This window comes from Aquarana catesbeiana, linkage group LG05, assembly GCF_042186555.1.
Source record: "Aquarana catesbeiana isolate 2022-GZ linkage group LG05, ASM4218655v1, whole genome shotgun sequence".
Taxonomy (NCBI): Eukaryota; Metazoa; Chordata; class Amphibia; order Anura; family Ranidae; genus Aquarana; species Aquarana catesbeiana.
This window is the reverse complement of record NC_133328.1, coordinates 148,447,293-148,461,017: the sequence shown is the minus strand read 5'-3', so window position 1 is coordinate 148,461,017 and position 13,725 is coordinate 148,447,293. Positions and strand designations below refer to the sequence as shown.

The 13,725-nt window shown below is 40.5% G+C and overlaps 1 protein-coding gene across 7 annotated transcripts in view; it reads left to right on the top strand.

Moving 5' to 3' along the window:
• Positions 1 to 13,725, top strand: part of SLC4A7 (solute carrier family 4 member 7) — a 202,781-nt gene that overhangs the window by 79,328 nt on the left and 109,728 nt on the right. For all 7 annotated transcript variants that reach the window (XM_073630274.1, XM_073630269.1, XM_073630273.1 and 4 more), the window contains exon 2: positions 9,215 to 9,296. In XM_073630274.1, the coding sequence (XP_073486375.1) occupies positions 9,215 to 9,296 (82 nt within the window). The remainder of the gene's footprint in view (positions 1 to 9,214; positions 9,297 to 13,725) is intronic.

The following is a 13,725-nucleotide window of genomic DNA, read 5'->3' as shown; positions in this document are numbered from 1 at the left end:
TCTTATCTACTTCTAGACCAGGCCTAATTCTGCCATTTGTTTACAAGTTAAAATCATTTTTTTTTACTAGAAAATTACTTAGAACCCCCAAACATTTTATATATATATTTTTTAGCAGAGACCCTGGGGAATAAAATGGCGGCTGTTGCAAAATTTAATGTCATACTGCATTTGCGCAGCGGTCTTTAAAGCGCAATTTATTTTGGAAAAAAATGCATAATGTGAAAGGAGAAGTTACGAGTAAATAGATAACTAACAGATCGCGCTTTAAAATTGCGCACACGCGTAGAATGGCGACAAACTATGGTACTTAAAAATCTCCATAGGCGATGCTTTAAAAATTTAACAGGTATCTGTTTAGAGTTTGAGGAGATCTTCTAGATTTATTGCTGTCGCTCTAACGATTGCGGCGATACCTCACGTGTGATTTGAACACTGTTTACATTTGCAGGCGCGACTTACATATGCGTTTTTTCTTTGGCACGTGGGGGATGGGGCGCTTTAAAAAATTAGGTGCATCTACAATGCGTTTTTTAAGGTGCGGTTGTGGTGCGTTTTTTAATAGAAGTTGCAGAAGAGAATAGAGACAGCTGCAAAGCGTCAACGCTTACTAAACTCTGCAGACAGCGCTATTTTTGCCTAGCCGTAACGCCGTAACCTCCATCTCTCCATTGTAACAATTTTGTGTGGCTCGATAGGCATTCGGGAAGCGTTAAAAACGCGACCCAACCACCTATGTTCAACGCCTGTGTGATAGAGCCCTCATACAAGTAGACCAAACCTGTTGACTTTTTATACAAATCAAGAAAATCGAAATACATTTGTAGATCAATTCTCACAGCAGAATTTCTCTCTATTGATCCCTAAATGGGCAATTGCTATTTATTTTTTGAAATCTCATTGATCAGCTGTGCTTGCAGAGGGCAATTGAATGTTTATACAAAAACCTGAAGGTGGGAAGTTCATGCAGTTTATGCTGACTTAGCATTAGGATGTAAAAATGTTATGCTCAGCATGTACTCCCAACGCCTACTGAGTGTTCCCTGATACATGCCCAGAAAAAATGTAAAGAAATATACCAGAGCTGTAAAAAAAAAAAAAAAAATAGTGTTTACACTAGGTAAAAATATGGATGCAGCCTTGATTTTCCTGGTACCCCCTTCAAGTAAGGGGTTGGACATTCAAGAGTGAGCCTCTAGAAAAAAGGAGCCCATAAAGTTCTGATTGTAGGAATCCTCAATCTTCTGAAAATTAATGGGGCTGATGGTGACTTTGCAGCGCTTGAAACCTGGGTTTTAATTCCCGCTATCTGAATAGATTTTTTTTTTCTTTGTGTGCTTAAGTTTTTCCCTTCCCCCCACAAGGACAATTGATTGTTGGCTCCTCTGAGCTGGGACTTACTGTATATCAACTTAAAGATAGAACAGCACTGGCATGGTTTCATAGTACCAATATGTCTGTGAAGGTTCTCTTTTATCCAGGTCGTGGTATAGCTAGTAGTTGATCACATTCAACTGGGCTTGTTGTGTAACCTATCCAATGTATAAATGTTGGGGTTTTTTTTCTGACACTAATTAGAACTGATGAAGTGACTTGGATAAGCCATGCAACATCTTCAACATTCGAGAACCAGTTGAATGCAACTAAGGCCGGTCATAGAAGGCTAGGATCTTGGCCAGCTCAGCCGGAAGCCACCGAGATTTGAACCATGTATGGACAGGCTGAATGTACCAAGTTGATCGATCAACTTGGGTACAACCAGCCTGCCAGATCTTGCACGCAATTATCGCTAGCAGCTGGTATAGCCACTAGCAATAATCACGGTCTTCTCCTGGCGAGGGCAGCTTGGATGAACTATACATATATCTGTTGTTCGATTATATAGATGTTGTTTTAATACTAGAATGCAAGTTATGAAAGCATCAATAAAAAGCCATTATATATACAAGTACTTTATATGTCTATGTTGGCTTGGAGGAAAAGAGGTACAATATTATTATATCTTTCTATAATTTTGTTTTAGGAACTCTGGTAATAACCCCTACTTTACAATACAAGGCCACTGGCTAGAATGGTAAAGAATCCTTGGGTCCGGTTATGTGGAAATTTCCCTGCTCCGATTATGAGCTTACAAACGTCTTGGGCTTGTTCACCAAGCATGCTGTCAGATGTGTGCTATATTTGTATTAATTGGCTGTACATTCTCCCAGTAGCAGTATGACTTGTGACTATGTTACTACACGTGGTAGCAACTGGTGCAAAGAGCTGTGTTTCAACCCTATTTTACCAGGATTGACCTGCTGCTGACCATATGTTCAAGGTGACTTGCAGAAGCTGGCTTTGGTTTCTTATGTAGTTAATGAAGCCATACTTATGTCTCTTGGAAAAGTAATTGATGAACAGAGTTTTATGGAAAAAGAACCCCATTATGGTTTATAGAATAGTGTCAAAGGGCGACTTACTAAAACTGGAGCACACAGAATCTGGTGCAGCTGTGCATGGTAGCCAATGTGCTTCTAACTTCAGCATGTTCAATTAAGCTTTGACAATAAAACCTGGAAGCTGATTGGTTACTATGCACAGGTGCACTACATTCTGTGTGCGGCAGTTGTAGTAAACCCTCCCCCCCCTGCCCCACAATGTGTAAATATAGACAAAGACCTATATGATGCAGTAAGGGCTATTTACCAAAACCGGAGAGTGGTTTCTACGCAGAGATGCACCACATTTTGCAATCGGCTTCCAGGTTTTATTGCCAACAAGCTAAGGTCAGAAGCTGGCTATCATGCACAGCTGCATCGGATTTTGAGTGCACCAGTTTTCGTAAATCTCCCCCAGTGTGTCACTGGCAGTAAAGCAAAACACAGGTAAAAAAGGAAAAAGTGTGGTGTATGATGTATGTATGTATAGATAGAATAGATATATCTATATCTAATCTAGCTCTCTCTAGCTCTCCAATTCTATCATTTTAAAAAAATAAAACGACAAACCCAGCCCGTTGATGCTTTGTTCAGCTTCAATCTAGAGATTTCTTCTATAGTATTTTTTTTTTTTTTTGCCACTCCGTGTCTTTATTCTGATGGCCATCCACATTCAACCCACGTCCTTTGAGCCCAGGTCCCAGCTTGTAATTGGCCAGCAGGATAGTGATGAGGTTATCTCTATCACTCGGTTTTCTCTACCTATCAGCACGTGGTTTTACTTTTTGACCCTTTTCATCCTTCTGCATCAATCTAAGTTGTAAATTAAATGGGTAGTTATATTTACAGGAAGTCTCTGCCACCGCTGCTAAATGGTCATGTTGGTTGTAAATCAATCGGCAAGGTCCATTGAATGAGCTTTTTACACAACTTTAGTATTTGGGTAAATACAGCCCGTTAATTGTAATGTGCCTATGAAGGCAGGCACATAAATAAGATCCTTGCATTCTTCAGTAAAAGAAAAATCTGCATTTTTGGTCAGTAATTTATACCTCATGCACATAAATACACATGATTGCGTACAAATTTACATATTGTGCAGCACAAAAATGCGAGGAATAAGTTTTTGTGCGCGAACGCATATGCATGAAAATGCGCACAAATGCATACAAAATAAGGCTGAAAAAGTATATGCTAAAACAGGAGTATTGTGTGCAAGAGGCCTTAAAGGGGTTGTAAACCCTTGTGTGTGTTATGTTTGTTTATTTATATAATAAAAAAAAAAAAAAAAAAATCACGCTTGCCTCCACTGTGTTCGTTTTGCACAGAGTGGCACCGATCCTCGTCTTCTGGGGTCTCCCAATGGCGCTCGCGGCTCCTCCCTGCATCGGGAAACCACCTAAGAGTAACGCTCTCCTTGGGGGACTCCGTGCAGGCGCACTCCCGAGTCCAGCATTTGTGTCCATGGACACAGAAGGCCGGACTCGGCCCTGCCCCCCGGCAACTGCGTCATTGGAATTGATTGACAACAGCAGGAGCCAATGGCTGCGCTGCTATCGATCAAGAACTGAGACAGCAGGCAGAGAGGTAGAGTGTGTATCCGCCGTGGGAACGAACGGGCTCAGGTGAGTAAAACTGGGGGGCTGATCAGTGTCAGAAGTTAGGTGAAAAAACACGTGTTTACACTAGAAATAGCGCCTGAGCCTCCCATGCCTCCTGAGTGTGAAAGCCAGAGTGCTTTTACACTGGGGCGGTGCGCTTGTGGGGCGGGAAAAAGTCCTGCAAGCAGCTTCTTTGGGGTGGTTTGGGAGCATTGTATACAGAGCTCCCAAACAGCCCCTGCGACATTGGGGTCTGGTGAGCCGCGATATTAACCGTCCATTTATAAAAAAAATAAATAAATGCAGTTTCATGCCTAATTTCAGCGCGGTCACGTAACCACCTGCCGCTGTCTTTCCCGATCAGACAGCTACAGCGGGCTGAGCTGAGAATACCTGGCTGACGTCAGCCGGGAGGAGAGCTCCGAGTGGCGCTCTGAAATTGGGTATGAAGCGGCATTTTTTTTTTTTTTTTATAGAAATGACATACACTGGAGCACATATTTTAATATTACAAATTAGATTATAGGAAGAAAACAATAATTTGTGCAGATGGAGGGGAGGGAGGGGCCCTGACACAGCTGACAGTCAGGGAGGGAGGAAGAGAAGGAGACAGTGAATGACAGACACGTAAACTGACCATGGTGTCAGGGCTCAGGAGCCACGATAAAATGTTGTCAGTTTACAGGGGGGGAGGGCAAAACCAGGCAGGATCAAACAAGGTATTTCAGGTGATACAGGGGGCCAAATTACACAGCACTAGCACTGTTGCCCAAAAAAATTGATCCTGTTCTCTTAAAGAACTTATACAGCTAACACTTTAAATGGTTAGTGTTGCTAAACTACAATAACCATATATCAGGAAACTTAAAAATTTACTAAATGTAAAAGATCTAATTTTCTGTAAAGGGTCAATCTACCAGAACTAATATTACAACATTTTTCTAGTTACCAGAATAGAATTACATTGGTCAGGGACTATAGCAGTAAGATCCAATTCTCAGGGTTGCACAGCAATTATGAGGGACCCCACTGTTGCTGTTGGATTTGTAATTTGTTTGTTCTTTAATATGCAGAATGAAATGGGTAGAGTGGGAATATCCATTTTCCAGTGAGACTTCAAGTGAGAGAAAAAAATGAGTGATCATGTCTCCTAAGTTCCTAAAGGAACATTAGAGGCCAATGGGTGATTGTGCCCATCAGAGTTCCCTTGTAGAAATCGAATGATCCTAAAAAAAGAAAACACTGCGTTTTTAAAACGTTACTTAGCAAGGTCATTTTTGTTTTAGCCCTACTGGTCATTTTAAAGTGTTTTAGGTCTTAAAGCGGAGCTCCGCCACCATCACCAAAAATTTAGCAGCTGCAAATACTTTAAATTGGTCACGGTGCTCTTAAAAGTGACAGTATATGATTTGCCTTTGCTTTTAACAATGAGGTGGATGACAATTGTATTTTGATTTGAGTAGTTATTAAACAAGACCGCTGTGAATGTTCCTTCTAGCATTATGACCCGAATAATGAAAGTTTTTTTTTTTTTTTTTCTCCACAACCTTTTGATGACACGCAGTTGTTGTACGCTTCTGTTTACTGGCTCTGTGCCAATTAACAAGGTGAAATGTGATTTTGTATGGGGGCGAAAGTGCCATCAGCTAATATAACACTCACGATGCCAGAGCATATTTCCAGAAGTGCCAGAGAACTTTTCTGCAGGAGCCATGCCAATAGTATTGGAATAAACCCATGGGAAATGTCGTATAGAATGAGTACAAAAGTCTTTGCTTTTTTTCCCAGTGAGTGACATGGCACCACTTACACCCAAAGCCACTGCCTCTGGCTAACTTGCATTAAACTGTATACTTAACCTGGGTGTAGTAATTGATCAGGTGTTCTCTCTGACATCATATACCACCCACTATTGTACTTCAGTTTCATGAACATTGCAACATGCAAACACCACCTGTTAACTAATTGTACAGAGCAGATAGAATGTTTGATGTCAATACCTATCGCAATAAAAACCAATCACTGGTTAAAGATCTTGCACATGTTTGTGATAACCAGAAAGGTTTTAGCTGGAATTCCAATCAGTAACAGTTGTCACGCTCCCATAAAACTGATTCTTTGCTTTTCCCAATGGATGAACATGAGTGAAAATCTTAAGATTGGCTCTCGGTGCTTTTTAAGGCCCTAAGTAAGTAACTTATGTCCTTTTATGTTTGGCTTCACACGGCTTCCTTGTGCACCATTTGGGGAGATCTTTTCCCTGTCGGTTTGTCCTGGTGGTGGACATAAGGACAGAATTTGGGTGGGGGTCTTGCAAGGTGGACATTTCTTCAAGCGACAAGATATGTGCCTCTTAAATCTTCTTGCTTCCTTTTTGTGTTTGTGATGTAGGGACTGGAATTTAGGGAAATCTCCCTAATGGGACACAGCTAAAAAAAAAATAATTATTTCACTTCCTGTTGTGATTTTGAGTCTGCAAACTAGGGGAACTTCCATAATGGGACACACAAAAAAAAATGCCCACGGGGGTTTTACTATTTCTTACTCTTAGGTTGGATTCACGTTTTTTAGGTTCTACCTTTTAGGCTGTGTTAAAGGAGAAGTGTGGGAATAGTAAAGAAAAAAAGAAAAACAAGCCTTCATATTCACTTCTGTGGCTGCAGCAGTGGTCTGATGCTGCAGCTGTCACCCGCTGGCACTAAGACTGAGAACTGAATAATCACGTGACAGCTGATTGCCCAATTCTTGGTGCTTTCTGAGCAGAGAACGGTGACTGTCAGTCACCACTCTCTGCTCTGCCCCTCCAGCATTCAGTGGAGCACAAGGCTGGAGAGGGGCTGGCTCAGGCTCAGTGGTGCACTGAGAGGCTGAGCCAGCTATAGGTCAGGCATGTGGGACAATGTTGGGATCCTTCCACACCCTAGATTGGCTCTGACGTCATCTGTTGATTCTGAATCACAAGAGAGCACAAGTGCAGTCCTGTGTCCCAGAAGAGAAGAATGGCTGAAAAAGCTTTGGCCATACTTCTCTATTAAGGCAGTCCTATTCATTTTTAATGGGGTTTTCAATACACCACAATGTATTCATAATCAGACCTGATCATTTTTATTTTATTTTTTAATTTATTGTATTGTGGAGCCTAGGGCTGCAACTAACGATTATTTTCATAATCGATTAGTTGGCCGATTATTGTTTCGATTAATCGATTAATCGGTTAATAACCTTAAAAAAAAAAAAAAAAAAAGCGTGGGGTATAATTTAGTTAATATGTAAAGTTTTAAAAAAAGACAATTTGTTCTTAAATATCTCTATGCAGCGGTAAATATAAATAACCAACTATATGGTTAGGGAGCAAAATATCTAATCCACTCTGAGAATAACAGACAGAAGAGATATACTGTACATACTATTAGAGGAGAGATATACTGTACATACTATTAAAGGGTGAATCTGATAGTTAGTGGGGTCAAGTCGACGTTCATTTTCAACCACAGTGACGGGAAAATTTGGAAATAGAAAACTTCTTGGTCAAAGGAATTTTCAGATAGACAGTGTATGTGGTTTTCGTTCAGAAATTACATTCATTTTAAAAACAAAATGTTAAAAACAAGTGAAAATTTCAAATAACATTCTTTCATTCAGCGAATATACAAAGATTTTTCGTCTGAATATTCTCATCTGAAAATTGATCCATGTGGCCAGAGTAAGGCTCTCTACACACCTAGGCAGTTTGCTTTTGATCTGTTTCTGCAGTGCTTTTTGCTGTGCGTTTTGATTTTTGCGCACGTGATTTTGCGGCGATTTGCATTTTTGCATTTTTTTTGGCCAATTTGTTGTTGGGCAGATTAAAAAACACAAATTGCTGCAAAAACGCATTAAATGCTTTTCTGCAGCTTCTCCATTGAAGTATATTGAACCAAAAAAGCACAGTTTTTGCAATAAAAAAAAGTCACTGACCCTTTCCAAATACGCAGCGGCTGAAAAAAGCATAGATGTCAACGTGTCCCATAGGAAACCATGTAAATGAACTGTAGTGCGTTTCTGCAAAAAAGCACCAAAAAACACATAGATGTGAACCAGGTCTAAGACGTTTAGTAACATAATGGGTTTAAAAAAAACTAAAAATAGCCCTTTATAGTACAAAAAAACAAAAAAGCAAATAATCACTACTCTAAGGGGTCCATTTTTTTACTGTAGAACTGTGAAAGTAACATCTACAGTAGCGATTATTTGCTCTTTTTGTACTATAAAGGGCTTGTTTTAGTTTTTTTTAACTCCATTATGATACTGGCCGATTAATCGATTATGAAAATAGTAATCGATTAATTTCATAATCGATTAGTTGTCGATTAATCGATTAGTTGTTTCAGCCCTAGTGGAGCCATTTAAAATGAATAGCCCTGCAATGCAGTATATGTGTGGCAGTAAGACATATTTTTACTCCTGTTTTTAACACAATGCATGAATAAACCCTTAAAACAGAAGTCTCTACTGGTAATGCACTTTGAAATCTTGGTCAGGGCCTTTTCTCTTGCAGCTCTTTTTTTTTTCTCATGCGTCTTTCAGGTCAGTTTGGGAGGTGCCATCTTTGTATTGAGCCAGACAAAACTATTTTTATGCTTAGCAAGGCAAGCATAGAACAAGAAAAGGAATCTCTCAGGATCAACGTATATGGTAGTTGGCGGTCGTTCTTATCACTTGACTACTTTTAGTAAATCTTCAGCCTGGAGAGAAGTGTCTCACCAAGTACTGTAATTCGGAGGATATGAGGATAAGGATAACCACCCCAAAAGTATGCACTTTCCAAATGTAAAAGTGTCAGCTCATATAATGATATCCTGACTGTTCCTTTTTTAAACCTTTATCTTTAGCTTCTGGTGTGTGCACATTTGTAACCATGGGAAGTTCCAGGCACCCATATACATAATGTGAACACTATGTGTATATGGTGTTCACATTATGTATATGGTATGCTGGAACTTAAAAAAAGGACCCAGGTGTCAAATTTTGCCAAGATGTGATTTTGCAAATATGGCGATTTCAGAGTCCTTGGTATCCAATCGTGAAAATCCATTTTGGTTTTTTATGTCTAAATTTTAAATAATCTTTATGAAAGTTGTTTTTGTTTTTTTTGTTTTTTTTTTTTTTTAATTAAATTGACTAAACTTCTCTTCCTTTTTTTTTTTCCTTTAGGGGCATGATGAGGAAGCCGTAGTTGATTTGGGGAAAACCAGCTCTACAGTTAACACCAACTTTGAGAAGGAAGAGCTAGAAAGTGAGTATCGCTGTGTGCAGCTTTCTTTTCTGCATGCATTGCAAGGTCATTAATCCTTCAGATCATTTTGTCTCTTTTGAAGTGTGCGGATAATACAAGAACGTTGTGGGAACACAAGCACGGTTTCTTAAAGCAGCTTACCAACTAGTGTAATATGATGTGCCCTCTGTCCTGATGCCATACCCTTGGAGAGTGTCTTCTCAGTCTGTTTGCACCAGCAGATCTGAATCTAACATAAAAGGAATAGAATAATCTGGATTACACTGTAGTCACTGATAGCAGCTGTTTGCAGGATCTGCGTTGTATTTTTACAGACCTGAAACTGTTTTGTGGTTATTCCTTTACTGAGTCTGCAGATGCACAAACAACTGACTTCTGTTTCTTGGAAGCCCTCGCCACATCTTCCAGTCTGCTGCATGACACAATTTCCGTTAAGTAATTTTCACTTTACAGGCTGTATTCCCAAGCTACTAAATATGCTAGGCCCACATTGACATCACTGGGTAACATTAGATGAATTTATACAGTAGAAATGGATTTAACAGAATATGCTATACTGGGCAGAAAATAAAAAGTTCTGAAGTGCTAAAACTGGCAGTCATTAGAAACTTTTGTCATGTCATAACAATTATGCAAGGAATAGCTGGACACCGGTGCAGCTGCAAACTTCTGGAAGAAAAGTAGACAACAAAAATAAACAAAAATGCAGCACTCAATGGGACCAGTAGTAAAGAACTATTGCTGATGGTATAATCAATAAAGTTCATTTATTGGATGCATGCTGAGATTTGAAATGAAAAACAACTGTCGAAAAAATGAGATGATAAAATTATTAGACTTCATAAGCACAACTCATTATCGTGGTTGAAGTAATCCGAAAATTAGTATATACGATACCTCTCCCAAGGGGGTTAGCTTGCAGGCGCGCTCCCGTGCCGCATCATTGATTTGATTGACAGCAGCAGGAGCCAATGACTGCGCTGCTATCAATCATCCAATGATAATAAAAGATAAATCCAATTTATCCTGGTTCTCCTCCTACCTATCTCAGCGCACTTTCAGTGTCACTTACAACTCCATCTCTTCCGCTCCCCTTCCTCTTTCTGTTGGGGTACTCTCCTTTTCTCACTCTATACCTCTTCCCTGGGCAAGTTGATAACCTCCCATGGCTTCCAATACCACCTCAATGCAGATGACACACAGATCTATCTCTCCACTCCTCAACTCACCCCCTCGATCTCCTCACGGATCTCAAACTTGCTGAATGACATATCGGTATGGATGTCACACCACTTTCTCAAACTTAATCTTTCTAAAACTGAGCTTGTTGTATTTCCTCCTTCACGGTCCCCCTCATGTGACTTCACCATTAATATCAACAACACAACCATTGGTCCCGCCACCCATGCCAGGGTCCTGGATGTAATCCTTGACTCTGACCTCTCTTTCAGCCCCCATATCCAATCACTGGCTAAATCCTGCCGCCTTAACCTCCGCTACATCTCCAGAATTCAACCCTTCCTGACTAATGACACCACAAAGCAACTTATTCACTCCTTGATTATTTCCCGCCTTGACTACTGCAACTCTCTTCTTAATGGCCTACCCTTAAGCAGCCTATCCCCCCTTAAGTCTATTATGAATGCTGCTGCTAGATTAATACACCTCACTAATCGATCTGTGACTGCTGCTCCTCTCTGCCAATCCCTTCACTGGCTTCCCCTACCCCACCGTGTAAAATTCAAAATGCTAACCATAACATACAAGGCCATTCACAACATCGCCCCCATCTACATCACCAACATCATCTGCAGATATCGCCCAAATCGCCCCCCTCCGCTCCTCCCAGGGCCTCCTGCTCTCTAGTTCCCTTGTTACCTCCTCCCATGCTCACCTTCAGGACTTCTCCAGAGCCTCTCCTATCCTCTGGAATTCCCTGCCCCAGTATGTCCGATCAGCCCCTACCCTGTCCACCTTTAGGAGATCCCTGAAAACTCACTTATTCATGGAAGCCTATCCCACACCCACATAACTGTCCCTGAGCCACCCCCATCAAATCATTCTTTGCAGCTATTACCTTTTGTACCACCACCCCCTCCCTTTAGAATGTACGAGCAGGGCCCTCCTGTACCTTTTGTATTGAACTGTACTGTAATTGTGTTGCCCCCCTTATACATTGTAAAGCACTGCGTAAACTGTTGGCGCTATATAAATCTCGTATAATAATAATAATATAATAAAAAAAAAGAGCCCACAGGAGCTGGGGGAAAGTAGCGCGGGATTGCGCCCACAGAGATTCGCGGCTCAAGTAAGTAAAATGGGGGCTCGGGGGGGCCCAAGAATGCAAGGTGTTTTTTCACCTTAATGCATAGGATGCATTAAGGTGAAAAAACACAAAAGCTTTACAACCCCTTTTAATAAAAAAGTGGATAAGTGTGTCGCTAGGCAATACATGTGCGTTATTGGGCAAAGCCTGACGGAATAGATATCTGAAAGGACGCCAGCCCAATAAAGTGTATTTAATGGAACACAAAACAAATCGTGTATAATAATTAATGAAATACGAAATTACTCGTGTGAACACTACACATTAATCCAAATATATAGTGTAAAGGTGGTAGTAGGGGTGACAAAATGTGTAAAAACCTGACAGTATAAAATTAGACAGGATATATGGACACTGGTGGCCGACGTTAGCAGGATCAGGCCACCGTAAGGTGGTGGTAGAAAAGATATAAGGAGTGATTGTACACTATAGATCCCCAATTCCTTAGGAATAAATGTAAGAAAGTAAAGCTAGCAAGGACATCATAGAAGTATAGTATCATAAAAAACTTAAAATACACAAAACAATGTACAGCATGAACTGCTGTCAAAACCAAAAAATCCAACATAAACTTATAAGTGACTAGTATGACTAAAAGTCCAACAACAATGGATGGGTAAACATCTAAGGATGTGGCTGGAAGGTCTCCAATAGGATCAATGGTGTGAAGCCCTTAGATCCGGGGATGGCATCCACAGGATAAGGTATCCAACATATGTGTAAAGGGGATAGGCAAATATACCCTTACCTGCAGTGATGGACTCCTCTGCTAGCGGCTTAGGAGTCAGACAGGCTTGAGATAGAGATGGAAGGTGATTCCACGGCAGCTGGAGATGTTGAAGGGAAACAGCGGCACTCACCAACCGAGCCTCTCTGGTCACAGCGACCCACGGTATCCAGGATATGAATGGGGAACTGCTTGGCAGGATGTTGCCTCCATAGAATGGAAGTAGGCCCTCAAGTGAAAAGGGGGGATCAAAAAGAAGACTTCCCCATAGTGTGAATCCGCTTATTGAAAAGCATTTATTTAAAATAGAGCAATACAATACACCCTGACTTAAAGATTAAATATGTCCGATCAGCCCCTACCCTGTCCACCTTTAGGAGATCCCTGAAAACTCACTTATTCATGGAAGACTATCCCACACCCACATAACTGTCCCTGAGCCACCCTCATCAAATCATTCTTTGCAGCTATTACCTTTTGTACCACCACCCCCTCCCTTTAGAATGTACGAGCAGGGCCCTCCTGTACCTTTTGTATTGAACTGTACTGTAATTGTGTTGCCCCCCCTTATACATTGTAAAGCGCTGCGTAAACTGTTGGCGCTATATAAATCTCGTATAATAATAATATAATAAAAAAAAAGAGCCCACAGGAGCTGGGGGAAAGTAGCGCGGGATTTCGCCCACGGAGATTCGCGGCTCAAGTAAGTAAAATGGGGGCTCGGGGGGGGCCCGAGAATGCAAGGTGTTTTTTCACCTTAATGCATAGGATGCATTAAGGTGAAAAAACACAAAAGCTTTACAACCCCTTTTAATAGCAATCCATAAATAGACATGCCTACTGAATTCTGATTTTTACATATAATCTTTTAATCCCTTGCCATTATGGCATTTTTTTGATGGTCGATTCTTTGGTAGAATTGTATTGGGCATACAAAAACAAAGACAGATTCCCCAAACTGGTTCACTTATTCTGCATCAATAATAAAGCTAAACATTGATTTATAGATGGAATTCTTTATGATCCATTTGTACAAGCAAGATATACTTTTTATAAAAGAGGCACAGTATAGCATAAATAAACAAAAATGCAGTGCTCAATGGGACCAGTAGTAAAGAACTATTGCTGAAGCTATAATCAATAAAGTTCATTTATTGGATGCATGCTGAGATTTGAAATTAAAAACAACTGTCAATGAAAAAACAAGATGATAAAATTATTAGACCTCATAAGCACAACTCCTTATCATGGTTGAAGTAATCTGAAAATTAGTATATACGATACCACCATGACTTCCAGATGACAAGGGGTTAATGTCAGCAAGTGTGCTCAAAGCTCCGATCCTAATTGTCAGACCCAATGGCTCAATGTGCAGG